This window comes from Ictidomys tridecemlineatus, chromosome 15 (assembly GCF_052094955.1).
Source record: "Ictidomys tridecemlineatus isolate mIctTri1 chromosome 15, mIctTri1.hap1, whole genome shotgun sequence".
NCBI lineage: Eukaryota > Metazoa > Chordata > Mammalia > Rodentia > Sciuridae > Ictidomys > Ictidomys tridecemlineatus.
In genome coordinates this window covers 6,380,942-6,407,506 of record NC_135491.1, presented here as the reverse complement: position 1 = coordinate 6,407,506, position 26,565 = coordinate 6,380,942, and the positions used below count along the sequence as shown (strand labels likewise).

The following is a 26,565-nucleotide window of genomic DNA, read 5'->3' as shown; positions in this document are numbered from 1 at the left end:
CATTTGATACAAGCTCCCAAGGTGATTCTGATGCATAAGAAAGATGGAGTAGGAGACACTCTAAGACATGAAGGTGGTGAGACTTCCCAGGCAGTCTGTGTAGTAACTCAGATGACTTAAGGGACCAGGCAGGTGATGAAAATGTGTGACGCGGACGGGTGTAAGACAATAGGGAATGATGGGGACCGTGGCGAACTTGGAGAGTGCTTGCCCTGCCTAATGGCCTTCAAATTAAAAACAAAAACACGGAGGACCAAACAAAATCTGTTTGTGGGTCTCATGAGGCCATTGGGCCACCATTTTGCGACCTCTGGAAGAAGAAGACCCCAGGACAAGGGCAGAACCCTGAGAAAGACCCACGTGTAAGGGTGGGCAGGGAGCCAGAAGACAGAAGGAGAACCAGGCAAGTGTGGTGTTGTGGAAGCCGAGCGGTTTTCTGAGGAGGGAGTGATCTGTTGTGTCAGTATCTGCTGGAAGGGGAAAAGAGGAGGGGTTGGAAGCAGCCTGTGCTGCTTCTTGGAGGTGGAATCCCTGTGGGGAAACCTGGGATTAGATCCAAAACAACTTGGTCAAAAAGAAATGTTTCTAGTTGCCAGTTTGGCCATCTCTGGCCAGTGAGGCCTTCCTGACCTTAACACTCAGATGAGCCACAGGGACTATTGTGGCCTGATTGTGCCCTGAACACTCCCCGTGAGGCAGAAGAACACCTGCAGAGCGGATCCAGATGTGGATCTCCTCTCCCCATGTCACCATGCAGGTGTCAGTGAGCCCCTGAAAACTGGCCAGCACTGAGGCAACAGGTCTGTGGGGGAAGCAGTTCTCAGAACACAAGGAACCACTGAAGCTATGTGAGTATAGAAGAAATAGAACAGTTGGACTTGACCCCCCGTTTCTGCACCCATGAACTCAGACCTGTCTCTCTCTGAGCCTCACTTTTCCCATATATCAAATTGTGAGTATCTCCTAGAATTATCCCAAGAAACAAATTTTCTGGCCTGCCCCAGTCCCTGACAGGAGAGGTGGTGACAGCCATTGTTAGCCAGAATCACTCTTAGAAGCAAAACGTGGGCCACACTACCCGCAACACCGAAATCTGTATAACAGCCAGGTGCAGTGGCAGGCCTGTGACTCCAGCAACTTGGGAGGCTGAGGCAGGAGAATGGCAAGTTTGAAGCCAAGTGGGCAACTTACCAAGACGCTGTTTGAAAATTTTAAAGAGCCTGGGGATGGTAGAGTGGTAGAGCGTTTGCCTAACATGTGCCCGACCCTGGGTTTGATCACCAGCGTTGAAAAAAAGAAGAAATCACTGTTGAGCCTGTGAAGGCTCAGAGTGTGACTGGTTGGAAACATTTCATTTTTGACCAATTTGACCAGATTTCTTGTGGGTTCATGTGCCTGTGGCTGAAGGCAAGGCTGGGAACTCATGAAACTCCCAAAGGAGTAGGTCTGGCAAGAGTGGCTGGGCATGATTAGAAAGAAAACAGTCTGAGCTTAAAATGGTAAAACATTGGCTCATTAATCCTTTTAAGTCTATCTCAGGTGAATGACTGCCACTCACCATCCCCGAGGAAAACTTACACTTAAGAAGAGCAGGTAGGAGTATTTGTTTTGAGGTACACAAAAGTCACTAGTATGTGTTTTCACAGTCTTGGTTTTTAAAACATAACTGAGTTACAGCCAGGCATGGTAGTGTACACATGTACTCCCAGGGACTCCAGAGGTTGAGGCAGGAGGATACTCAATGAGGCCAGCCTTAGCAATTTAGAAAGACTGTCTCAAAAACAAAAAAAGACGTGGGATGTAGCTGTGCTTAGCATACTTGAGGCCTTGGCTTCCCTCCCAGCATCATAGGGAGGGGTTCTTTTTTCCTCCCCAGAGGAAACATACTAATATGAAATTGAATTTACATGCATGCAATTATGGAAATATTCATCATAATTTGTTTTTCATCATAATTTTGTGTATGTGTGCGACACAGGAGATTGAACCCAGGGGTGCTCTACCACCAAGCTACATCCCCAACCTCTTTAATTTTTTTTTTTTTTTTTTTAACTTTGAGACAGTTGCTGAGGCTGGCCTAAAACTTGTGATCCTCCTCCCTCAGCCTCCTGAGTTGCTGGGATTACAGGCGTATCACCATTTCATATGGCTGATAGTTTCTTAATCTTTTTACATAGGTGGTGTTGTCTATATGCTCTTCTTCAGCTTCCCACCCCCAACCTGGCCCACTTAAGTAATGGTCACCTGTCCACATCATTACCTGTGGCTCTGTGTCCTGTTTTCAAGTGATTGCCATTAACAGTCCATTACATGGCTGAATTGCAAGTCTACAACCAACCTACTTTTGTAGGTTATCTGTTGATTTATGACAAACCCCACCACAAGCCCTTGGTGGAGAACAGGCATTCCTTGTCCCACACTTGCTGTGGGCCAGGAGTCCGGTCCCATGCTTGCTGAGGGTTGGGATCTCTGGTTTCTTACCATTATTAAGCCTCTTCTAGGGCAGCTCAGGATGTGGTGACCAGTTTCTCTAGACAGAAGAGAGGGTGCCTGTGGTGGCACAGTCTTTTTGTACCTTAATCTAGCCCATTGCCTCTGCCATATTCTGTTCATTATAAATTACTAGATGTGGCCCACTCTCGAGCCGAGAGGATGATACAAAAGCACAGTTATCTTGGTGGGGGTTGGTCCCAGAGGCAGCCATCCTTCAGACTGCTTGCCACATCGTTTGTGGCAGCCAGGTGGCCGTGCAATTCCTCATGTTCTCCAGAATGCTCCAAAGGAGGAGTGTGGGTGTGAGCAGGGATGTGTGTGTGTGTATGTGTGTGTGTGTTTGCTCACTTGAGCAGGCATTCCTATGGAATACATTCCTCACAGTAATATTTCAAATCGAATGTGCCAATTTTATTTTTATTTATAAGCCTTCAAATATTGAATTTATTTTTGCATAGTTTTCAAAATGGTTCATACTTTGGTTCCAGAAACGAACCCAGCTCCTTCTAGAAATCACTTAGCAATTCCTTATGTGTCCTTTCAGAGAGATACACAACGGGAGGAAGCAAATAGAGAAGCAGATGCGTTTTTTTTTTTTTTTTTTTTTTGGTGTTCCTGCCCTGAGGCAGCCTACTCTGTTCTCCAGCTTCTGTTTTTTTTTTTTTTTTTAAATTCTAACATATCTGAGTGTCTGTACCCGAACAGAAGCCTCATCCATCTTCAGGGCTGCAGAGAGGTCTCTCCTGTGTATGTGCCATATTTTTTTTTTTCATTCACCCTTGCTCCTTTCTCATTCATTTTTATGTGGTGCTGAGGTTTGAACCCAGTGCCTGTGTGTACTAGGTGAGTGCTCTACCATTGAGCCACAACCCAACCCTTTTTTTTTAGTACAGGGATTGAACCCAGGGGTGCTTAACCACTGAGTCACATCTCAGCCCTTTTTATTTTTTGAGACAGGGTCTCACTAAGTTGCTTAGGGCCTTGCCAAGTTGCTGAGGCTGGCCTTGAACTTGCAATCCTTCTGCCTCAGCCTTCCAAGACACCGAGATTATAGGCATTTGCTACCACGCCCTTTGAGTGCTTATTTTGTTTTGCTTTTGGTGGTGCAGGGGATTGAACTCAGGCCTTACGCCTGCTAGGCAAGCACTCTGCCACTGAGCTACATCCCCAGCCCTCAGTACCTATTGTATTTTATTTTTTATTTTAATATGTATTTTTCAGTTGCAGTTGGACACAATACCATTATTCTCTTTATTTTTATGTGGTGCTGAGGATCAAATCCATGTCCTCGAATGTGCTAGGCGAGCGCTCTACCGCTAAGCCACAGCCCCAGTCTCCTCAGTACCTATTTTAAACTGAGACGGAACTGACACCTCACCCCTTCCATAAGGCATTTCCATGCTGCCCATCAACAGCTGTACCAATCTGTTTCTTACCACTTTACCTGGTGTGGACTACCCTGGCAGCCACGGGGATGGGCAGTGCGTGGCAGGTTCAGCGCTTCTTGCCCTTGATGTGAGAAGTGGGCGCCTTGGTAGCCCGGGAGCATCTGGAGTGGTGTGTGCTGGGGTGGCTGAGCAGCAGCTGTGAAAGGCTGCAGTGAGAAGTGGGGATATCCCAGCCCTGTGTTGACAGTTACAGGTGGGTCAGAATGAAAGGTGAGGGTGTTCACTGCTCATGCCCCATATTTTTCCCACCAAGTGAATACCAGCACCTTCTGCTGATGTTCAGGTAACATCTGGCCCTGCTCCCTCCATACCCATCTCAGTCTGTGAGCTTAGCCTTTTGCCTCCTGAGCTTTGGTTTCCCCATTCAAATGAGGGTAGTATTCAGAGGCTGAGGCAGGAGGAGTATAAATTAAAAGGCCAACCTTGGCAACTTAGTGAGACCCTGTCTCAGTATAAAAAAGGGCTGTGGATGTAGTTCAGAGTTGAGGTTGCAGCTTGCCTGGCATGTGCGAGTCTCTGGGTGCCATCCATCATACTGAAAACCAAACCAAAACCAAAAAAGAAAAGAAAAATAAAAACGAATCATTAACTGCTTGATTTTCCAAGAATCTTTTTAAAAAATGAGGTGTTGCAGGCAGAGCACTATTTCATCATAACACGTATTTACTGCTGCACAGCAGAGGGGCTGAATGCATCTAGAGAACAGCAGGTAAACCTGGCACTGTGGCTCACACCTGTAATCCCAGTGGCTCTGGAGGCTGAGGCGGGAGGATTGCAGGTTCAAAGCCAGCCTTAGCAGTTTAGTGAGACTGTATTGGGGGGAAAAAAAAAGAAGGGAGAGAGGTCACAGATTTGCAGTTCATTCATCTGAACTGTAAGGTGAAGATCTGTCTGTGTCTGTTGAGGTGAACTTGAAGGACCCTTTTGAAAACTGAATGAGAACTCAGTTTCCTGGTTACTTACTGTAACTGTCCACCATTATGGGTCATTCTTTGAGAGGTACAGTTGGAGGGAAGGGCAGCCTGAGTGAGAGGACTGTATAGGCAAAGGCCTGGAGGCAGGGCACCGGGTGGGTAGAGATGGCATTAGAGTTCTCCCCCTCCCGTGCCCCTGACTGAGCTGGGTCAGGCTCCTCCCTCCAGGCCTTCACCCAGTAACCAGTCATCCCTCTACTCCAAGGGACACTGGGAACAAGAGCAATAGAGCAAGACCCTGGGGAGTGCACCCTGCCCTTAACTGCTTGGGACCCGAAATGATGCCAGTGACATCATGCTCCCACTGTGAGGTCTCTTCGGGTCATTCCTGAATAAACTCTAGGGGAGCTGGGGCAGGTGGGTTCCTTATGACCAGGATGAGAAGCTGGGTGGCAAAGGGTACACTGGCTGGGGGGTGTTATTTTGGTTTTGGTGGTCATGGAGGTTGAACTTGGCCTCCACAAGGTAGGCAAGCACCTGACCACCGAGCTACCAGCCCAGCCCTGTGGAGGAGGTGTTTTAAGTCTGGTATATATTTAGGGAGGCCTAGAGGTCACAGCGATTTCCTTGGGCGCTCTGTGACTGGGGGCTATGTTACCATCCACCCATCAGGTAGTTTTTCAATTACGTCTTGTTCCCCATCTAATTACAAATTCTGAGGAGAACATTAAAGGTAGAATGTACAGAGCTTGTGGAGCATATATCAGCCAGACTTTTTTTTTTTTAATCATAACGTCATTTGTAATTGCAAATGAAAATGAAAAAGTAACCCAAGACAGAGATCCTCCAACTGCCATTTCTCAGTATAAAAATGTATTATTTGTCCGTGTGTCTTCATGTCTTTTGTCTGTCATAATTAACATTCTTCCTCTATGTACTCCCAGTTCATCCTTTTAGGAAACTCAGACGGGCAGCTGACTTTAAACAGATGCTGGGTAAAACAGGACCATTTGTAAAGACGTGCCTATGTCGGGTCAGGCCTGGTGTGTGCAGTAACGCCTTCTAGCTGCAGTGGCTGGAAATGGCAAGAGTGGATTTTCTCTCATGCTGCGCTAAGTGTCAGCTTGGTGCCAGGCTGAGTTCACGTGAATCAAGATGGGATTTTTGGTTGTTTTTGTTTTGATGTTTGTTTACTGAGCTGGGGATGGAACCTAGGGCCTCATGCAGGCTAGGCAAGTGCTCTACTGTTGAGCTGCATCTTCAGCCCTTTCTAAAATTTTTTCTTTTGAGACAGGGTTTCGATAAATTTCCCAGGCTGACCTTGAATTTGCGACCTTCCTGCCTCTCAGGTAGCCCAGATTACAGGTGTACATATGTCATTTCTGCTCATATATTATCCTGCTCAACCATGGTGGTTCAATTTCTGGGCAAGTAGAGAGCTAGAAATACATGGCAAGTAGCACTAATTACCATCTTAACTCTTTACATGTCTTATTTTAATCAAGACATTTGAACAGACATTCAGCTCCATTTAGAACAAAGACCTTTTCTTTCAGTATTGGTCTCCCAGTTAGCATACAGCATCATATTCTTGTATTTTACTATGCTTACAAACCACAATGAGTGATCTCACTTTTAATCAAGTCTTTAAGTGACTTGAGAGCCTGAACACACTTATGAAGCAAACTGAAAGCGGATTCTTGCTAGGTTTTTATGAGCTTATCTATTAAGTCACTTACAGTTGGTTTGCTTGCACTTAATTTGGCAGCATTTTTTCTTTGTAGCAACTCATCTTCATTCTTTCCAATGTAACCTCGTTTGCATACAGAGAACTCTTACATTAATTTTTTTAAAAAATTTTTAAACATTGATGAACTGTTATTTATTTTATATGTGGTGCTCATAATCGAACCCAGTGCCTCACACATGCTAGGCAAGCACTCTACCATTGAGCCACAACTCCAGCCCCACATTAATATTTGATAGTGGATTAAATTATTAACTTAAGAACAATTGGCATAAACAGGTTTGGGAACAACTACCTCACAGGAAGTAGGTAATCCAGCAGATGAAAGCAGAACTGTTTAGTCACAGTAGTGGCCCAACAGTCTGTGCCCAGGTTTTACAGGTGAAATCGAGAGTTTATTTCAGATCGGTGGACTGGGTAGGTGACATGATTTCAGAGAGCTTTACTGCAGTATTACTAATAGAATTCAGCCTACATTTTCATTTCACCTTTTGACATGAGTTTCCAGTTTGGTCACCCTGGAGTATATCCTGGTATAGCTCTCTCCATGTGTGTATAGTCCTGGGCATTCATCCCCACGTGTGTCCTGATGAGGTCTGAAGGAAAAGGAAGTGTTAATTAGAGAACAGGAAGGATGAAGAAGAGATCAAGAGATGATCTAGGGCTGGGGATGTGGCTCAAGCGGTAGCGTGCTCGCCTGGCATGCGTGCGGCCCGGGTTCGATCCTCAGCACCACATACAAACAAAGATGTTGTGTCCGCCGAGAACTAAAAAATAAATATTAAAATTCTTTAAAAAAAAAAAAAAAAAAAAGAGATGATCTAGAGGGCAGCAGGGGACATAGCCAGGAGTTTGGGTTAGTTAATTCTAAAGACACTGGGAAGCCCCTGAAGGTTTTGGTGAGAGGTGTGAGTGTTAAAGTGACAAAAGTTGGACCGATGAGAATGGGGAGAAGTGAAGATTTAGAAGTTCTTGTCTATTTTCTCTCCTCCTTCCTATGGGGTTATCTGTTCATATCTAACTTGCTGTCAAGGAGCACTGACTCACCTTTTGCCAAATCCAGTTCATATTCTGGATTCAAGCCATTCCTGTGAAGCTCTTAGGCAGGACACTTAGTGGGGCAGAGAACTGACCTGGCCTAGGGGTTCTCCCCATTCACCAGCCACTCCTATCTCCTTTGTTATTTGCTCCAAGGCTCCAGGGTTGGAGTGACCAGTCTCAATCCATATATAACACACTTGTTCCTCATCCATTCAAACACTGAGGACCATTGGTTTCCCTAGCCAGACCTCTCCTGTCTACACTGTTTAGTCAACATCTCAAACAAAAGTGACATTTCCCTCCTCAGCTTCAATTAGTGGCACTAATTCCCTTCTTCACTTCAATTAGTGGCACTTCTGTGCAACCCAAAACCTTGTTCTCAACCTTCTCTCAATGCACAAATCCTTTGGGCTCCAGCTTGAAAATCAATTGTGAAACTGACCAGCCCCACTGCAGCCATCTTGCCCTTGATGCATCCTGTCCATGCCTCTTGCCCAGATTATTGCTACAGCCTCTCAGTTCTTCTGTTTTCACTGTTATTTTCAAAACAACAGCCAGAGGGATCCTTTAAAAAAATATTAAAAGTTAAACCTTCCAAAAGTAATTCTTCAGTAGATAACACTTGCTAAGAGAAGAATAAACAGAATCTGCATTTCACCGGTGTAGGCCACTTTATTTCCCCCTATCATCTGTCTTCTCTCTTTAGAGCTAACTGTGGAACCATGCTGTTTCTGTAGTCTTTTTTTTTTGCATTCAGAATTGAACCCAGGGGTTGCTTAACCACTGAGTCACATCCCCAGCTCTTTTTTTATATTTTATTTAGAGTCGGGGTCTCCCTGAATTACTTAAAGCCTTAAGTTGTTGCTGAAGCTGGCTTTGATCTTGTGATATTCCTAACTCAGCCTCCCAATCTGCTGGGATTAAAGGTGCATGCCACTGCACCCAGCTTCTGTAGTCTTATAGTGTGATTATGTGCATTTTAGGAATGATTTGTTTATAAAAAAGTACCAGTTCTCCTTTACCCTCACTCTGCTCTAGCTGTACCTGTCTCCCATTTTTTTCATCCACTTTAAAGACTTGTGTCTTTGTACCCCCATTTAGCACACTCTTCCATTTTATCTGGAATTGCAAGTTGCTAAAGGTCACTTTCCTAACTTCCCTTGTTAAATTGTCCCCCTGGTCCTCAGCCCATTGAGCTGTGCATTTGCTCTACTCAACAAGCATTGCAACTTGTAATATTTGTTTTCCCCAATGGATCACAGGCTCATAGAGGGACCTGGTGTGATCTGATCATCGCAGTACACTCACCGCCCAGCATAGAACCAGCCAAGGTATTAATAATAGGATTTTTTTTTTCTTCTTAAAAGGTAACAAGAGTTATTGTGCCAAGCACTGATCCTGACACTTTATTAAATTCACTTCTTATAACCACTCTAAGGTTGGAATATTATCACACTAGAGGAAAAAAGACTGAAGGAAGAAATCGTACACAATGACTAGTAAGTGACTACGCACTTAATTTTAGATGAGTGAATCAACGAATAGCGGAGAGACAGAAGCTTGAAGGCGATGCAGGGGGTGGGGCCTGGGCGCATAGCTGTGACTGGAGGGGTTTCCAGGGGCCGATGGTCCCGCCCAAGTCCCCATGGGGCTCGCTGGGAGTTGTGGTCCCCTAGCCACGTCACCCCTCCAAGCTTTAAGTCCTCCCCTCACGCGTGGTGCTACCCTCGCCCTCGGGTCTCTTGGTAGCGGCCCGGGGCTGTAGGTGAGGTTCCCCGACTCCCATTAGGGAGCCGACTTGGTATCACCTTGTGTCATTCAGCCCTCCTCCCACTTTGGTACGGTCTTTGGCTCCGCCATGCGCCCCCAGTCGTTTCTCGTACCTCGGAGCTCCTCCCCCGTGCTGGGGCGGCCCAAAGTATCTTCCCATTGCCATTCTTCTCACACACCTTCTCTTCCAAAGGTTCCCCCAGCCCTTCTTGGTACGGCCCGACCACGCCCCCTCGCGGACGCCGTTGGTACGCGCCGAGCTCCCCCGCTTGCCGCAGTGGTTTGGCCGCGGCGACCCCTCTGGTAGCGCGTCCCCCGCGCTTGGTACGGCTCAGCCCGTCTCCCCTGAAGCCGCGCGCCCGCGCCCCTCAGTCGGTGGATCCCGCAGCCCCCCGTGTGGCCCGTGGCAGCCGTCAGCCCGCTCGGCCCTCGTTCGCCATGGTCCGTCCACGCCGCGCCCCGCATCGCTCTGGCGTTGGGGGCCCCCTCGGGGGTCGCGGTCGCCCCCCGCGGCCTCTCGTGGTGCGTGCGGTCCGCTCGCGCTCCTGGCCAGCCAGCCCTCGAGGCCCGCAGCCACCGAGGATCAGGGCCCGCTCGGCCCCTCCCATGGTGAGCCCCCCGCCCTTTTTCCAGAGCCTTCCACGACCCCGCCCCCGCCGGCCCCTCCCCCGAGATCACGCCTTTGTCCGAGGTTTCCTCCTCTTTGGGCTCTCCCCAGTGGCCCGAAGGGTGGTCCCGCCTGGGGCAGTGGCCCCCGTGGAACCCCCTGTGGTACACGCCGGGCTCTCTCCTTTGTTACGCGTTTCTGCTGCGGTGGGGGTGGGGTACGGGGGCGGGGCGGGCTCAAATTACTGCTGACTCCGCGGCCCAATTTAAACGCGGGGTGGGGGGCGGGCGGATGTCGCCCGCGGTTGTTTTTCCTATTGGAAAGTTGGTCCCTCTTCGGGCAGGAAATCTGAAAATGCGTGAGGGGGCTGGGAGACGGCGGTCAGTAGGGGTGGGGGTAGCGTTTTGCACACGCGCACCCAGTTGTTGCAGTCGGGGGCGTTCTCCCCTGTGCCCGAATGATGCCTGTGGCATGCGCACCTAGAATCTGCACCCACGCCCAGATATGGGATGCCTTTATGGATTGCAATGAATTCAGGCCTTAAAGGTAAACATTCAACTTTGGAGGTATGTTAGGGTGCACATGCTTCATCAGACCCCAAACATGCACAGACTTTTTAAAAACCGTAAAAATGTTTGCTTAGGGGCCGTAAAAGTGCACATCACGGCGTTTCACACGCAAACCATGCACACACTTGCCCAGATGTGAGACTTCTACACTTGTATTCAGGCTCACTTAGAAACACTCTGCCCAGAAGTTGTCTAGAGCTGAAGCAGCTTTACTCAAGCCTCAAACACTCTCCTGCGGGTCTGAAACATACTTCACTGCCTTCCTGCTGCCTGAAGCATTCCTATCTAGTTGTTCAAATATGCTTCCTAAATCCTCAAACATGCATTGGAAGACTTTAAACTTCCCTCCAAATCCCCACAGAGGTACCCTGTGCAGTAAATAGCAAATCAGCACAATTTTGCACACACTTGCCTAGATATGAGATTTCCTTTGGGGTTTCTTTCAGTCTAGACCCTAACTGTGTCCTTCTGCTTCCATATGCTCATCCTGAAGTTGCAGGTGTAGGTAGGGTTTAGGCAAACATCCTGGTGTTTACTCACTGTGTGTGACTCCAGATCCAAACATATCAGATTCTAAGTGCTCAGTCTACTCTTCTAGACAAGCAGACCTTAACTGTGTTTGGATCATATATTGGGCTCTCAACAGAACATGTATATAGTTCAGGTAGCCCAGGTAAGCACTCCATAATTCCTGGGTCTTATGTATCATAAGTACACCCTCATCTCCCAGGACTCCTGTAACTGTGTTTTTCCTACCTTTGCTCAGGTGTTGAGCCTCCCAGGTGGGTACCTGCAAACATGGGCTTTCATCACCTCTTCTCTGTCCCAGACACACTCCGGCCTTGAACACATCAACACTTTCTTACACTGGAATGTTCTCTATCTAGTTTTCTCCCCCCACCCCAACAATGTATATCCTTGGCCCTCTCTGGTTTTCTTCTTGATCTTGTATGTTTGCTCAAATCCCCGACTCACCTGTCCAGGTAGACTATATGCTTGCTCATGTTTTTATTCATCTTAAGACCTGTATAAAATAAGTATTTTCCTGCTTGTCATTATTCTGGGATAAAAAGATCTCTATATGCTTTATAAGGAATGTGGAAAATATCCATTAGTGACTAAGTAAGAAGAAAGGTAACAACTCTTATAATTTTGCTTGTACCTACTACTGAGATTTTCACACATTTCCTGCTTCCAACCTCTTTCTCTTGTTTGCTTTGATGTGTTTGATTTTAAAAAGACAGTTTAGAGAGGGCCCTGTGAGAAGAACTTGTGCTTTGGTTTGGTAGTATGGTGCTTTCTGGTGTTTTGCAAGCATTCTGGTGTGACTCCTCCAGGATTTGTCATACCCTCTTCCGAATGCCTTCCCCTTTTTCCTGAATAGCCTATTCCTCCGTTTATTTCTTGGTACTGCCTCCCTGGGGTCAGCAAGAAAGGCCACCCTATGCCTGGAAAGGTTGGCACAAGCTGGCAAGGGAGTTTGGACTTTCTTTTTCGGATGATGGGTAGTCCTAGAAGTATTCTGAGTTTTGGAGGGACAAGACCAGCCACTGTACAGGACAGGGCTTGTTATATATGTGGGGCCTGCCAGCAGGCCCTGCTGGGTATAGGAATCCTCCAGACAGCTGGCTTTTGAGTTAGATCTGACAGATTGTTCAGGCTGCAGAGGATGAGTGGTGGCATATCCCCTAAAGGGACAGGATGACATTCCAGACTGCGAACACAGCTGGAGCAGAGACTGAAGGAGGAACAAGACCTATTCAGACCAGTGTCATGTGACCAGTGGGCTGTGGGGGGGGGAGGACATGGGGTCAACCTTGAGGGGTGTTGACTACTAGGGCAAGGGGCTTGGATGGGGCCCTGGGAGTGTCTAGCATGGAATTTGAACATTGGGATGTCTTTTCTGGAGTGTGTGTACACAGCCTGTCCTTAAAGGTCTCCTGGTCTGAGTTTCTTCACCCCCCTCTGCCACAGGAAGGTGCTCGGGTCTTCGGGGCTCTGGGTCCCATCGGGCCTTCCTCACCTGGCCTCTCCCTTGGGGGTCTGGCTGTAAGTGAACACCGTCTCAGCAATAAGCTGCTGGCCTGGAGCGGCGTCCTGGAATGGCAGGAGGTGAGCAAGTCTTTGTCAGGTCACTGGCCTAGGCTTCCACCAGTCCCCATGGGTGGGGGCCAGCCTGGGCTTCTAGGCTGTGTCCTATGACCCCCATTCTCCTTGCTCCCACAGAAACGCAGACCCTACTCTGACTCTACCGCAAAGTTGAAACGGGCCCTGCCCTGCCAGGCCTACGTGAACCAGGGCGAGAACCTGTGAGTGCCTGGACAGGGGACTGGGTGGGCTCATGGCCAGAAGGCGCTCCCTGACCTGCTCCTTCCTGCAGGGAGACTGACCAGTGGCCACAGAAGTTGATCATGCAGCTGATCCCGCAGCAGCTGCTGGTGAGACTCCCCCCAGCCCACCCAATCTACCCCCCCCATGCTCCATATCCTCGTGGTGACCCAGTTGTACCCTCCTTCGTTGCCTCCAGACCACATTGGGCCCCCTGTTTCGCAACTCCCAGCTGGCACAGTTCCACTTCACCAACAGAGACTGCGACTCCCTCAAGGGGCTTTGCCGCATCATGGGCAACGGCTTTGTGAGTCGGGCAGCAGGGTGGGCAGATGTGGCATGTGGTGAATCGGGCAGATCTCTACCCATATAGCCCAAGGCAGGGAGGGGCCTGGGGTAGTTGTTCCCCTGCATGTGTGTTGGTCTCTCTTTTTTTGTGGTATTGGGGATTGAATCCTGTAGTGCTTTACCACTGAGGTACATCCCCAGTCCTTTTTTTTTTTTTTTTAATGTTTTTTTAGTTGCAGATGGAGACAGTACCTTTATATTATTTGTTTTTATTTTTATGTGGTGTCACAATTGAACCCAGTGCCTCATGCATGGTAGGCAAGCTCTCTACCACTGAGCCAAAACCCTGGCCCCATGCATCCCCAGTTTTGACACAGGCTCTCACTAAATTGCTAAGGGTCTCACTAAATTGCTGAGGCTGGTCTTGCACTTGGATCCTCCTGCCTCAGCCTCCTGAGTTGATGAGAGTACAGGCATGTGCCTTCCTGTCTGGCTGCTGTTTTCCGTCTCTTGAGGAATTCTTAGTAGCACCAAGAGAACAGTAACTCCCCCACTTGAGTCTGTCTCAGGCCCTGAGAGCTTGCCATTGGGGTGGGAGTGAGTGGAGGGACCTAGACTAGCCATGTTGGGACCCAGAAGATGCTGGTAAATGGGTGTGTTTGGGGAAAAGGAGCAAACTAGCACAGTGTGTGTGGGGCTTAGTCTCCTCTTCTCTAAAATGGGGCTACCAGGCCAGGGCTGGGGATGTGGCTCAGTGGTATAATGCTCGCCTAGCATGCGCAAGGCCCTGAGTGCAATCTTTAGCACTGCCAAAAAAAAAATAGTGTGCGAGGTAACTACTACCAGGAGCCCTTATTTCATGGGGTGTCTGAGAGGATAGAATGTTTGTGTACAGTGACTTGAGTGCTCAGTAAATGTGAGCTGGTGAGACTGCCAAAGGACTTGCGGTTTGGACATAAGGCAGGTCACGAAGTAAGCCCACTGGAGTTGTGGGCCAGAATGTCCCCTCTTTGGTCTTGGTTTTGGCAATGGCTTCTGGCCCCTTGCAAGTTGTCTAGCTGTGGAAGGTGGGCTCTGGGGGCAGGTGAGCGTCATCTATTCATGATACCCAGAGGATTGGTTCTGGGCTCATCCCCCAGTCCCTGTTCCCCTTTGAAAAGATTGGCTCCCTCCCATTCTGTACCACCTTCTCCAAAAATGCCATATGTGGCAAGACCCCTATGTCTAGGTTGTTCCCCTTTCCCTCAGGACCTAGACACATCAGGACTTGTGACTGGTGTGAGGTCTCCTAGCCAGCAGGTCCCCTTCACTTAGTTCTTGCTGAGGGAGGATGTGTTGGTCCCCAAGACCCAGTCTTCAGGGAAATGAAGTGTATAACCTGTAGTGTGACCTGGGATGGTCCCTTAGCAGGTGGTCACTCATTGAGCCCAGGATCAGGAGGTTAGGTTGCTGGTTATGGTGGGGCAAACCTATAACCCCAGTGAGACAGGGACTTTGCAAGTGAGGCCAGCCTCAGTGACTTAGTGAGACTCTATCCCCAAATAAAAAAGTAGTGTGTACTTAGCATGTGCAAAGCCCTGGGTGGAAGCCCCTAAGCCCCCACCTCCCCCAAAATAGAAGAAGTTGGGCAGGTAGCAAAGAGCCAGGTGTTCTAGGAGTTAGGCCAGTGAGGTTGGCCTGGATTTCCTTTCTCCTAACACATGTGGGATGTCTTGTCAAACTCTTATCCTCCTAATTGCCATCGACAAGGCACTAGAAGCTCACATAATGAGCATTCATGTAGTACTTAGCGTGTGTACTGCACTGTCATTAACTGTGTTACAACGGGGAAACTGAGGTTGCAAAACGAGAGGTGGCTTGCCTTAGCACACAGCAAGGAGGTAGCCTGTCTGGGTTTGCACCAGCAGCCTGGCCTGATGTGTGTGTTCTTAACCACAGGCCAGTTGCTGTCATCAGGTGGGCCCAAGCCCTTCCTGGAAGGCATTCAGGTTTAGGCAGCAAATCTAGTTTCTGCAGAGATGGAGCCTCTCAGGATCTTCACACCACAGTGTGGGTCCAAGATGCCACCCCAGCCTGAGTCACTGCAGGGTAGGGGAGATGCTGAGACACAGCACATGTTCTTAGAAAGGTACACTGTAACTGCAAGCCCTACAGGAAGACCATGGCCTGGACTCTGACGATTTGTGCTCCTCTCCGTCTCTGGGTAGTGTGGAGGGCGAGTGGCTCCTCAGCAGTGTCCGGGGTTCCTGACCTGCTGGCCTCTCCCCCAGGCGGGCTGCATGCTTTTTCCCCACATCTCCCCCTGCGAGGTACGCGTGCTCATGCTCCTGTACTCGTCCAAGAAGAAGATCTTCATGGGCCTCATCCCCTATGACCAGAGCGGCTTTGTCAATGCCATACGGCAGGTCATCACTACGCGCAAACAGGTCAGGTGTGCCAGTCCAGTGCAGCCTGGCCCCTAGCTGGTGGACGTGGGCAGAGCATGGTATGATAGCTGGAGCAAGGAGCGTTAGGGAGCTCCAAGGAGTCAGTGGCTCATTTCTATTGAGGTTCAGTTGGACAAATGGCTTGTCAGGCTTGGGCTGGAGGGACAATGGATGGTGGGTGCTGGCAGCAGAAGAGCCTCGGGAACAGGGAGGCAACTTAGGTCTGGCATACTTATCTCAGGGAAGGTGGTGTGAGGCTAAAAGGCTCTGGAGGGTGACATGTGTCCTGGTTCTTGCCTTTCAATCACTGATAGTGCTACCATTTCTGAGAAGTGTACCAGGTTTTACAACAAATTATAGGCTCAGTGGGCTTCATACACCAGGTGAGGGGATGAGACTGGTCTCTGGACCCTTGGGAGTCACAAGGAGGTATTCAGCAGTCAAGGGGCAAAGCCACCTGAGGTTTCCCTGGGGCTGTGATCAAGGTGGAGACGGAGGTGGGAGGATAGACAGGGCTGGAATTGACAGGTCAGGGCAGGAGGAAGGCTCAGGAGCCCTAGGACAGTGGTCCAGGGAGCCTCCTCTATAGCAGAGCCTCTCCTGGTGCATGGCCCACCCTGCCTTTTTCCCCCACAGGTGGTGGGACCTGGTGGAGTCCACTCAGGCCCTGTCCAAATTGTCAACAACAAATTCCTGGCATGGAGTGGTGTTATGGAGTGGCAGGAGGTGAGTCCTGGCAGGCTGGGGACCTGTACCCAATGTATCTCACTGACTCTGGGCTTCAGCAGCTGCTGGCATCTGGTGTCCCACCCCTGAGGCTCTTCTCTTCCTCTGTCCCCAAAGCCTAGGCCTGAGCCCAACAGTCGGTCCAAGAGGTGGTTGCCATCCCATGTCTACGTGAACCAAGGAGAGATCTTGTGAGTGTTAGATTTGGGAGCAGAGGCTACTTTCTAGCAAGACGTACTCCTGACCCCATCCTTGTGCCCACAGGAGGACTGAGCAGTGGCCGAGGAAGCTGTACATGCAGCTCATCCCACAGCAGCTGCTGGTGAGTTGGATGGCAAGTTGTGCGCATATGTGACATCAGGGCTGTGGGGGGCTTCCCCAAGGAGGTGGCTCTGAAGTTGTCAGCTGGAGCAGCGAGACCAGCTAAAGGTGGAGGGAAGAGCTAAAGGTGGAAGGCAGAGGCCTTGGGCTGTGCAGCCTGTCCAGCAGGTGGAGGAGGGGCGTGGAGACAGGGTTGATGTGGTCTGCTGTGGCTTTAGTTGAGTGAGGTCCAGACTTGGTGCAGGCTGCCATGAGAGGAAATGAGGGGCAGAGGTGAGTAAGGAGTAGGAGGAGGGCAGGACTTTCAGGTCCCAGCATTTGCAGAGCTGATATTTTTCCTGAACTGAAGGGCAGGTTGGTACAGCATTAACAGATTGCCATTGACTGGAGTGGGAAGTGGGTGACCTGAGGGAGGGGACCATGGAGTCAGTCCCTTGGTTTCCCCACAGACCACTTTGGTGCCACTGTTTCGGAACTCCCGCCTGGTGCAGTTCCACTTCACCAAGGACATGGAGACGCTGAAGAGCCTGTGCCGGATCATGGACAACGGCTTTGTGAGTGGGGCTTGCACAGGCAGAGGCCACTGAGCAACATGTTGCTTGGAGCCTCAGGGGAAGTCCAGCTGGGGTAGGCGACGGCTGCTGCTCTTGGGTTTGGAGACAGAGTGGATCAGTGTAACTTTCCAGAGCCAGCCAGAATGGCTGTGCCCAAAAGTGGGAATGTGTCCTGCACAGTCACCTGTGCTACTCCAGACAGATATCCTCATTCTCAGGTCTCCTGATTCTGTTGCAGACAGGCAGCTGGTGTGGGTTCCAGACCTACCCTTCTAATGCCACGTCCTAGTTTACTTTGTCTCAGGACCTGGTGTCTCTGCGCATCACTAAAGCACCTAGTCAGTATCCTAGGTCCCACCTGTGGTCTTCCTCACCCTTCCCCTCCCCAGGGTTTTCCAATGGGAAAACTGGAGCTCTGAGCTTATGTCCCTTGCTGGAGGGCACCTCCCAGACAGGAGGTCCGTCTGCTTCCAGCCCAGGTCCCATGCACTTGGGATTGTCTTGTCTGTGGGGTTTGGGCTGAGTCTTTTCCTTTCTCTGGACCTATTTCCCCATAGAGGTGAGGAAAGGTAGCCTTCTGTGATTCTGAACTCTCAACCAAGGATGTCTCCTTCTGGGTACTTGCTGTGCCTGGATGACATCAGTCTACAAGAACCATTGTTATTTACCTCTCCATTAGTCTAATGAATGATAGCCCTGAAATCCTTCATCTGGGAAATCTGTTAAGGCCCCATTTTCTCCTAGGCCCCTCCCTTCCAATAGCTCTGGTGGGCACAGGCACAATTTCCTCTGGGACCCTTACACCATAGTCCCCTGAGGCAGTGCCCAGGCCTGAGGCTGCCCAGTTCTTTCTGGTTTTGGTGGAACTTATGAGTCCCCACTCCCACCCTCACCTTGGTTTTATTTCTATAAGGTGGAAGGGGTGACTTCCTGGGTAGAACCCAGTGAGCTCCATCAGGGAGAGCCATGTGAGTGTCCTAGGCCTGCCTGAGACAGGAGGTCCTGGACGCCCGATCACGGTGGGGGGTTTGGCACCATCTGCGGCAGCTTTGCTTCATGTCCCCCAGCAGGAGGTGGGGTTCACATGAGGTGGAGGCACTGTGCTTAGTGCCACTTGTCTGTGCTGATGGGCTCTTTGGAGGCCTCCTGTGCGGCAACCTCTTGGGCTTCAGCAGCACTTGTTTTGCACAGACTTCTGGGTCATTCCGCAGAAGCCTGTGGGTTCTGGTCTACTGGTTGCTCCTGGCCTTGGTCTCTTTGTCCTCCAGATGGGGCGGCAAGGCAGGGCAGCAGTGGGTTGGCAGTGTACTCAGTGGCACCACCTTGGGGCTAAGGGAGGTAGTATGTGGGAAGAGTGAGGAACAACCACCTCTGACACGTCCCCTACCCTGTCAGGCTGGCTGCGTGCACTTTTCCTATAAAGCCTCATGTGAGATCCGTGTGCTCATGCTCCTGTACTCCTCGGAGAAGAAGATCTTCATTGGCCTCATCCCCCACGACCAGAGCAACTTCGTCAATGGTATCCGGCGTGTCATAGCCAACCAGCAGCAGGTCCTTCAGCGGAATCTGGAGCAGGAGCAGCAGCAGCGAGGGGTGAGGCCATCCCCAATACCTGCCTTCCACCCCCACCCTCCCTACCGCTGACTCTCCCCCTGACTTCCTCTGCAGATGGGGGGGTAGTGCCCCTCCCCAAGACCAGGCCCTCCAGGAGTCACAGATGAGGCCCCTGCAGAGACTGGTGAGTGCTGACCCTGTTCAGTGCAGATGGATCTCCTCAGACTTGCCTGGGATGTTAGGAAGAAGCAGGGAGTCCCTGGCCTGAGGAAGACCAGAGAGAAAAAAACATTGTGGTCCCCAGTGTTCCCACCTGGGAATACTGGCCCCACTCTAGCAGGGAATTGAATCTGGGGCAGCAGCTTCAAGGCCTAGGCATGGTGATTGCTCTTCCCACAGTTCCTGGGGCTGCTGAGGTGCTGTGTCCAGCTCTTTCCACTATATCCCCTGCCTCCCAGGTCAGATGCTTCTGTGCTGGGGCCCCTGGGACTACAACTGCCCAGCAACACAGAGGACAGCGTCCTGAGGTCTCGAAGGACAGTCCCCATCCCTTTGCATTTCCCCAATAAAGTCTTTTAAAAATCTACTTGTCAGCTCAGCTCACTGCCCGAGTGCTAGGCAGCTCTCCTGCTCCGTGTGATGCTGTGGCAGGGTCAGACAACAAGGCGGGAGACTGACCCCCTGTCCTAGCAGCAGTCCTCACCTGAGTGTTTTTATGTCCCCAGGGCTGGCTCAGCATTTGAGCTGTTGATGGTGTTCGCTAGGAAGTATGTGTACTTAAGAGGTTACAAGGGAAAAGCTGTGACTACTGATCAGGAGTTGCTCTTTGAGATCCTCGTTACCCAGTGTGGGAAGGAAAGTGGGGCTCAATGTGGAGCCCCCAAGTTACCTGACATGGGATCTTCCCCAGCTGTAATAAGTGGGTAAGGGTGTTTGGTGGCCTCACCTCCTGGGGCCTTTGTGTCAGAAGCATGAAGCCGTGTGTTGGTTCTGTTTCCAGTACCTGGTGCCAGGGCCTTGCAGGTAGTGCTCATGGTTTCTTTCCCCTGGACTTACCTGTAAGAAAGCATAGGTCAGGGGCGTTTTTGCCTCCTGTAGCTGGAGGGGGATCCATAGGCAGGTCCAAGACCCACATCCCCTGCATTCAGGTCCAATGCAATAGAACCTGAACCCTGGATATTTTGTCCTCATGCAGTACTGGGAGTTGAATGCAGGGCCTCACACATGATTAGGCAAGCTTGTAATCACTGTGCCCCTCATGGGCCATCTTGAGCCAAGCTCTGGCTAGCTTAGAGGGGCCCATTCAATGTCCTACATTCCCATGTCTCATCTCAGTCTCTTGTTTGACCTGCTCATGACGACCTCCTAGTGACACCTTTCCACAGCCCAAGGTGGGTGGAGTGGTTTGGTGTAGAACATGAGATGTGCAGAGGACCAGCCTGAGCCAGTCCAGTTCCCTCCTTTTCTGTTAACCTGAAAATGTAGAAAAGTGTGCATGTGTGCGTGCGTGCGTCTGTGTATGTGTGTGGAGGGGTTGGCCCAGGCCTGGTGACGCACCTCCAAGACGACCACCCTTCCTCCCAGCAAAAGGCTGGCCAAGCTTGGAGAAAAATAGTATTTATTGCCAGGTCAGGGAGGGGAGCATGGGGCTGGGCAACTCAGCCCTCAGAGAACTGCCGGTAGAGTCGCTCTAGTTGCGGCTCTAGCTGCAGCTGGAATGGGATCTCCAGGATTGCAGAGAAGCCTTCCACCACCGTAGGAGCTTCGAACTGTTTCCTGGTGGCAGAAAGGGTGGTAAGGAGAGGCCAGGCCCTACCAGCCCACAGCCTACTAACTAGAGGTACCTGTAGCCGAATATGACGACATCTGACACTGGTGTGTGAGAGGAGCCAGTCATCTCCCGGAACTGTTAGGGGAGGGTTCAGAGTGAGGCCATCGGGGAGGGAGGGGCAGGGCAGGAGGGAGCGGGAGGGCAGGGGCTCACCCGGTTGTTGTGGCGAGCCTGCTCCAATGTGGCAGTGAAGAGGAAACAACGGCAGGGAACACCTGCATCCCTGGCACACTGGACATACCTGTTAAGGCCAGGAAAAGCGCTGTCACCAGGCCCTTGCCAGCCCTACTAGAGACCTCCCATGGGGCCAAGTACCTGGCCCTGGTCAGGATGTCTGGATTTGTGTTGTCGATCACCACGCGTTTCCTCTGCTTCAGAGCTGCCTCACAGGTGCTCACACAGCGCTGCCAGGAGCCTAGCATATCCTGGGGACAGAGGAGAGCAGGTCATAAGCAGGAATTGCCCAACAAGGAACAGAAGATGAAGGGGGGGGGTCCTGGTGGGGGCAGGGCAACAAATCAGAACTGCAGGAGGGAGGCAGGAGTGCTGGGCAGCAGCCCTGAAGGCCCGGTTGGGGCAGCCAGGGAATGAACCAGTTGGATGGTGCGCGGCAGCCTCTTACCCTGTTCACATGGACGTACCCAGCTGACACGAGATGTTTCTTGAGGAAGGTGGACTTCCCAGCTGAGAGGCACAAGATCACTATCAGTGGATACCCAGGACCCAGAAGGACACTTACAGCACCCAGAGATGGGGATCAGGATATCTCACCCCCAGGGAATCCCACAGCGACAACCACCTCTGGGTCAGAGCTCAGGAGGGAGCTGGACTCTGGGAGGCAGAGAGGCCCTGAACAGGAGACAGTCCTCTAGAGGGGTGGAACAAGAAGTTGAGACCCTCATTCCCCTGCTTGTTCCCTGCCTTCCACCCCTCGGGCCTCACCGGGTCAAATGCTGGGAGGACAAAGGCTGCTGTGGGCTGTTTAAGGAAGAACTCCTCCGGGGTGGCGAAGGACAGGCCAAGGTTGAGCGCAAACTGGGGCAAAGGCACAGGTGAGGCAGAGGTTGAGGGTGGGATGCGGGGCTCACCATTGGTGACTGATCCCCAGGTGACCAATCCCCAATCGGTCACCGGCTCACCAATCGGTCAGCGCAGGAAAAGTCTTTCTTCTTACGGCCAGGGGCCCAGTTGGCTGGGCGGCCTGCTGCATCTAGAATGCACGAGGATACCCTTCACTGCCAGCAGGTTTGGTGAGAAGGGTCTCGGCCCACCCGCAGCAGCCCCAAGCCCTTACCTCCCACGAAGATGCTGTCCCCCATAGAGATGGGCACGCCCTCGTTGGCCTGGAGAGACAAACAGAACCCACTCCTAACAACTGTCCCTCCGCAGTAAAGGGCTCCCTGGAGCAGCTCCTCTTGGTCTGTGCCCTGCATCAGGCCAGATCTCAAACCTCTCAAATCCTCACCATCACAGCGCTTCTCACGCTTCACTGCCTAGACTCAGGCCAGAGCAGATAGGCTTCCAGGCTCCCATTCCCGCTTGGACCCCACACGTGTTCCTACTCTGCTCCCATGGCCCCAAGGCGAGGCCCCACCCTCTCACTCACCTGGGTCCACCAGGTGGGCATCCACACTGGTGAACACGCAAGGCTCGGGGCCTTCACACCAGCTGTCACTCTGGCCAGGACCATTTCTGCAGATATCCATGTGGCTTCTTCCCTCACCTCCCTTAGACTTTTACTCAAATGTCACCTTCTTAGAGAGGTCCCCCTGGCTACGGTAGGAAAATCACACCCTACTTCCTATTTTATACTCATGTGTGCATTTATAGCTGGCTGCCATCAGCGGTCTGCGAGTACTGCTAGAGCGGGCATGCCACTATTATTTACCAGGATTTTCAACTCAGAACAAACCATTGGTTGAATGAATGAACAATCTCAACCACTGATTTTTTTTTTTTTTGTGGTACTAGGGATGGAACCCAGTGACTCAGACATGCTAGGTAGGTGCTCTACAGCTGAGCCACATCCCCAGCCCTATTTTGTATTTTTTTTTAGAGACAGGGTCTCACTGAGTTGCTTAATGCTTTACCTTTGCTGAGGCCAGCTTTGAACTCATGATCAGTGAGTTTAATCAGCTGCCTTTGAACTCAGCCTCAGCCTCCTGAGCCGCTGGGATTTCATGCATGTGACACCATGCTCGGCTTATTTTATAGTTTGAGACAGGGTCTCCCTAAGTTGCCCAGGCTGACTCAAACTTACCCTCCTGTTTCTGCTCCTGATGCAGCCTCTGACTTCAGCTTAATAGTACTGACCTCATATACCAGCACCTAGGAACTGACAGCTAAACCACACGACAAGGACTAAGGGAGGAGAGAAAGGAACAAGCCCCAAGAAACAGGGGCTGGAGCAAGGGGAAGAGGAGGTACAGCTCACCTGCTCCTGTAGATGGTCCCACATGCCAGTCACCGGCTTCCGATACAGGCCTGCATGGGTAGCCACCAGCACCTGAAGTGGGGCAGGGGTCACACACCATCCTCAGCTCTTCCAAGCCCCAAAGAGCTGCTCATGCTCTGGGATATATAGCTCATGACAACTGCTCATGGCTTGACCCCAGCAGAGGCCTCTGTCCCATACATCCCAGGACTCTCTCTGGGTTTGTCTCCCACCCGAGGGTCTTTGTTACCCTACCCTGGCCCTAGCCTCCATTCTAGTCATACCTGAAAGGGAACCCCCAGCTTCTCTACCACAGCCTCCACCTTGGCCTTGAACTCTTCTGCTGGCAGTTTCCCTCGTCCAATGCCCATCTGGTTGGTGAAGATCACCAGCTAGGGAGCAGACAATGTCACCAGGGCCTCCTCATCAGAGACCCTGTCGCGCTTGCTCACATAGGCACAGACCTTGTAGCCTTCTGCTTCCAACTCCTTCAGCTTGCGTGGAATCTCTAGGTACAAGACCCTGGAGTGGGTGGGAAGTGGACAAGTGACCTGGGTCCTGGAAGGGTCAACCAGCTCCACTCACTCCCTTCCCTTTCTCCTCCTCACCTCCAGTCACTGGGGCCAGTGGGAAACACCTTCCCAGAGCGGGTGGTGATAAGGGTCCCATCCAAATCAAAGGCAGCTACCTGGTGTCACCAAGAACAGAGGAGGGGCAGCATTGAGACACCTGTCTCTTCACTCACAGGATGAGTCACAATAACACTTCGATGCAGAGAGATGGTTTTCTGTAGATATGACCCAACAGGGATGAGGCACAGACACCTCTGTACGCAGCACCTGAAATCCTACTGTCCTGTCACTCCTGTGTCCACCCCACCTCTGCATTTCTAGTATTAAAATGAGGATTAGTTTCTTACCCAATCTCCTCCCCTGGGCTTTTATACCTTGGAGATTAATAACTACAGGGGAAATAAAACCATAGCAAAGCTTTTTTGGGGTGCCCACTGCCTGTCAGGGACCAAGGCCACATACTTTTTGGGAAGTCATCATTTCAGAGGTGAGATGTAGACTCAGCATGGCCTTGACTACATCTAAGTGCAGTCTGAAGAGCCCCTGCTGACCTGTTCCTGGTCATCCTACTGATTCCTGGGTGGCTACCAAGGGGCAGCAGGGACCAACACACATTTCCCCCAAGGCTAAGAGGCTGACAGCCTTGCCTAGGATCACATTTGAAGTTCAGACGGAATGCCCAGCCTATGGCAGAACCTCCAGCAGCCTCACCTTGCTCCGAGGCTTCACCCCAGGTGCTGTAAACACTAGCAGCTTCTCCAAGCTCTCCCAGCCAGGGGATGACTTCCTTAAGCGCTTTTTTTGCTGCTTAGCATCCTCCTCCTGCTCTTCATCTGAAGCTACTGGAGGCGGAGTATCTGGCTGGGATCCTGATGTATGGGTCTCTTCCCAGCGCAGGGTCAGTGGGTGGAGGCCATTGACCAAATATAGTGTGTCCCCCACCCCCAGAGAGCCCTCCAACCCTGGTTTCAACTCCTGGGTTCCAGCAGTTGAAGGGTTAACGCCCAGCTGCAGAGAAAGAGGGAGGGGCTGGGACCAGCTCCACCCACTGTGAGAACCTCCCCCCACCCAATACCACAGGGTGATTTAGTCCACCTACCAATCAGACCCTTATAGGCTTCCAGTCTTGCCCAGTTGAAAGGGGACAGATGGATACCCAAATAAAGCCCACAACTCTTTTTCATCAGCACACCCCCTTCTTCTGGCCAGTTTTCTAATGGGTCTATCCCCTGCCAGTTTGCAACTCCCCTCCAGACCCTACCCCCAGACACTGCTACCCCTTGCTGAAGCACTGGTACCTGTTTCACAGCCACTGTCCGGGTCTCAGGGTCTGCAACCAGCTCCACTAGGGGATGAGGGGGTGAGGTCAGGATCGCATCCTTGTGTGAAGGGCACCCTCATACTGGGGAGCGGTGGCCAGTTTCAGGCCACAGAATGGAGCTACAGCATCCATTCCGGAGGGAGTAGGAGACAGTTTATTTCTCAATGGGATTGGCTCCCACTGAGTCAGGACTGCGTGTGGCATGGTCCTTGCCTACCAACAGGGCAGATACTTTCATATAAGTAATAATAAGCGAGGCTTGACGCAGGCCCTGGGCTTGCCCTGTTACCATCCACGTCCACCCGGCTTTTACTTTTCTCTGTAGGATCACCTCTCTTCACAAAGGTGGTGGCCAGTTTTAAACCTTCAAATGGCCCGACAGCAGCCTCCTGTGCCCACTGACAATTCTCCCGGGGTTGGCTCCACACCCTCTCCCCCAAGGTCAGGTACAGCCTCTTCTTCTGCGCTCCCCAGAATCGACCCCTGGGCTGGACGCACCACGCAACTGTGCCTAGTAGCCGAGCGTCCCTGGGTGCATCATTCTTTAGGATCTCGTTCCCGCCTCTAGAGCAGGCCACACCCCTTCCCGCTCAAGCCCGTCCCCACCTTGGTTTCTGGAGCACTTCCGGTCCGTAACAAGAGTGAGGGGACCCCGGCCGAGGACAAGAGCCTGCCGGTTCGAAGGCAGGAAGATGGGAGGGGCTCCCCCAGCGGGGCTCTCCAGCCACAGGCGGCCCTGGACCTCCTCCTCAGCCATCCTGCTGCCGGCCTAGGGGAAAGTAGGTTCGGGGGTCTGAGCGACAGGTCGTCCTCGTGAACTACAGGAAGCCCCGCCTCCACCTTCCGGCACCAAGGTTCCCCTCCCTCGGTTACCGGCTCCGGAAATCCCACCCTCGCTGTCGCTTCTCAGGCGACAAGGCCGGCCCCAATCCCCGGTGAGTGAAGTTCCCACCTCTCCCAGCAAAGGCCAAGAACGTCGCGCGTACATCCCCAACTCTCACCCGTGCTCGCCGCTCCGACCAGGAAGGCTCTGCCAGAGGTTTTTCCCGGTACCCAGAGGGCGGCTTTCAGCTTCCGGCGAACGGAAATGACTGTCCTAGCCCCGCCCCCTCCAGTGCTTAGGGTCCTTCTGCCGCTCTGCCCTTCTTCCCTCTTGCGGCATCGCGAGCCTCAGGACGTTAGGCGGAGTGGATCCTCCATCCATAGATTTTTTTTTCCCTTTACACGTTATCCTCTTATTTTAATCTTTGCTGGAGAAAATTGCAACAGGAGGAAGCTTTCCGACTTGACGACCATCGTCAGTAAAAGAAATTCAGGCCCCCTAGTCATCTACTTTTGTTTTACCCCCGATGCTGCAGTTAAATCCGCATCTATAAAGTGGAGATAATCGTTCCCAGTTGTGGGTTAATAGGAAGACAAAGAGTTGATGTATGTAAGTGAGCGACAGTAAGGCTGTTTTGTCTTTTTCCATTGTTAACACTTCTCAGATGGTAGTCTGAGGATAGGGGATGAAGATTCCATTTTTTACCTTTCTTTTTTTTTTTTGCTTCTGGTATTGGGGATTGAATCCAGAGGTGGTCTGTCACCGAGCCACCCTCCCCCCAGCCCTTTTTTATTTTGA

General features: G+C 51.3%; 3 protein-coding genes and 1 long non-coding RNA gene across 12 annotated transcripts in view; 2 read left to right on the top strand and 2 right to left on the bottom strand.

The window, feature by feature from the left end:
• Positions 1–8,300, top strand: part of Med25 (mediator complex subunit 25) — a 28,823-nt gene extending 20,523 nt beyond the window's left edge. For 2 of the 4 annotated variants that reach the window (XR_013430626.1, XR_013430625.1), the window contains exons 19-20: positions 758–848; positions 5,800–8,300. Coding sequence is in view for 2 of the 4 variants with exons in the window: in XM_078031594.1 (XP_077887720.1) it covers positions 758–792 (35 nt within the window). In the remaining 2 variants the exon portion in view is untranslated. Of the gene's footprint in view, positions 1–757 lie in introns of all 4 variants that reach the window. The other 2 variants (XM_078031595.1, XM_078031594.1) reach the window with 1 other exon arrangement.
• Positions 4,532–9,618, bottom strand: LOC110599264 (uncharacterized). The gene is made up of 3 exons (XR_013430627.1): positions 9,159–9,618; positions 7,091–8,208; positions 4,532–4,750 (listed from the first exon to the last, which is right to left on the bottom strand). It is a non-coding gene; the product is annotated as an uncharacterized LOC110599264 (long non-coding RNA).
• A 233-nt stretch (positions 9,619–9,851) lies between these two features.
• On the top strand, positions 9,852–19,372 carry Ptov1 (PTOV1 extended AT-hook containing adaptor protein). 2 transcript variants are annotated; one of them, XM_005336704.5, is made up of 13 exons: positions 9,852–10,022; positions 12,564–12,701; positions 12,816–12,898; positions 12,970–13,027; positions 13,117–13,224; positions 15,476–15,631; positions 16,268–16,357; positions 16,475–16,548; positions 16,622–16,679; positions 17,128–17,232; positions 18,628–18,825; positions 18,901–18,970; positions 19,245–19,372. In XM_005336704.5, exons 1-12 carry the CDS (start codon positions 9,852–9,854, stop codon positions 18,910–18,912), a joined length of 1,251 nt encoding a protein of 416 aa, XP_005336761.1. In that variant the 3' UTR covers positions 18,913–18,970; positions 19,245–19,372. The 2 variants fall into 2 exon arrangements, with proteins under 2 accessions (XP_005336761.1, XP_013218956.1); XM_013363502.4 differs by having other exon boundaries at positions 19,186–19,372.
• Positions 18,114–26,239, bottom strand: Pnkp (polynucleotide kinase 3'-phosphatase). Of its 5 annotated transcripts, XR_002485257.3 has the most exons (18): positions 25,897–25,915; positions 25,551–25,713; positions 24,922–24,968; positions 24,335–24,631; positions 23,660–23,739; positions 23,516–23,573; positions 23,336–23,443; positions 23,052–23,123; positions 21,912–21,960; positions 21,757–21,827; positions 21,560–21,652; positions 21,389–21,485; positions 21,240–21,301; positions 20,933–21,042; positions 20,771–20,858; positions 20,631–20,692; positions 19,733–19,842; positions 18,114–19,050 (listed from the first exon to the last, which is right to left on the bottom strand). XR_002485257.3 is itself a non-coding variant. In XM_005336705.5 (17 exons), exons 2-17 carry the CDS (start codon positions 25,699–25,701, stop codon positions 20,445–20,447), a joined length of 1,563 nt encoding a protein of 520 aa, XP_005336762.2. In that variant the 5' UTR covers positions 25,702–25,713; positions 25,946–26,239; the 3' UTR covers positions 20,388–20,444. The 5 variants fall into 5 exon arrangements, 4 of the variants coding, with proteins under 4 accessions (XP_005336762.2, XP_021589873.2, XP_021589874.2 ...); XM_005336705.5 differs by lacking the exons at positions 18,114–19,050; positions 19,733–19,842; positions 25,897–25,915 and adding exons at positions 20,388–20,562; positions 25,946–26,239; XM_021734198.3 differs by lacking the exons at positions 18,114–19,050; positions 19,733–19,842 and adding an exon at positions 20,388–20,562.
• Between the last annotated feature and the right edge of the window lie 326 nt (positions 26,240–26,565).

Excerpts from the sequence above, each read along its gene's own strand:
- Pnkp (XM_005336705.5), bottom strand. The coding sequence starts at position 25,701 with ATGGCTGAGGAGGAGGTCCAGGGCCGCCTGTGGCTGGAGAGCCCCGCT. Across the intron at positions 24,969-25,550 it reads GAAGTGCTCCAGAAACCAAG|TGGAGCTGGTTGCAGACCCT; the intron begins GTGGGGACGGGC and ends CTCATCCCCTAG. Across the intron at positions 21,043-21,239 it reads GGTACGTCCATGTGAACAGG|GATATGCTAGGCTCCTGGCA; the intron begins GTAAGAGGCTGC and ends CTCTGTCCCCAG.
- Ptov1 (XM_005336704.5), top strand. The coding sequence starts at position 9,852 with ATGGTCCGTCCACGCCGCGCCCCGCATCGCTCTGGCGTTGGGGGCCCC. Across the intron at positions 13,225-15,475 it reads GCATCATGGGCAACGGCTTT|GCGGGCTGCATGCTTTTTCC; the intron begins GTGAGTCGGGCA and ends CCTCTCCCCCAG. Across the intron at positions 16,680-17,127 it reads TCATCCCACAGCAGCTGCTG|ACCACTTTGGTGCCACTGTT; the intron begins GTGAGTTGGATG and ends GTTTCCCCACAG.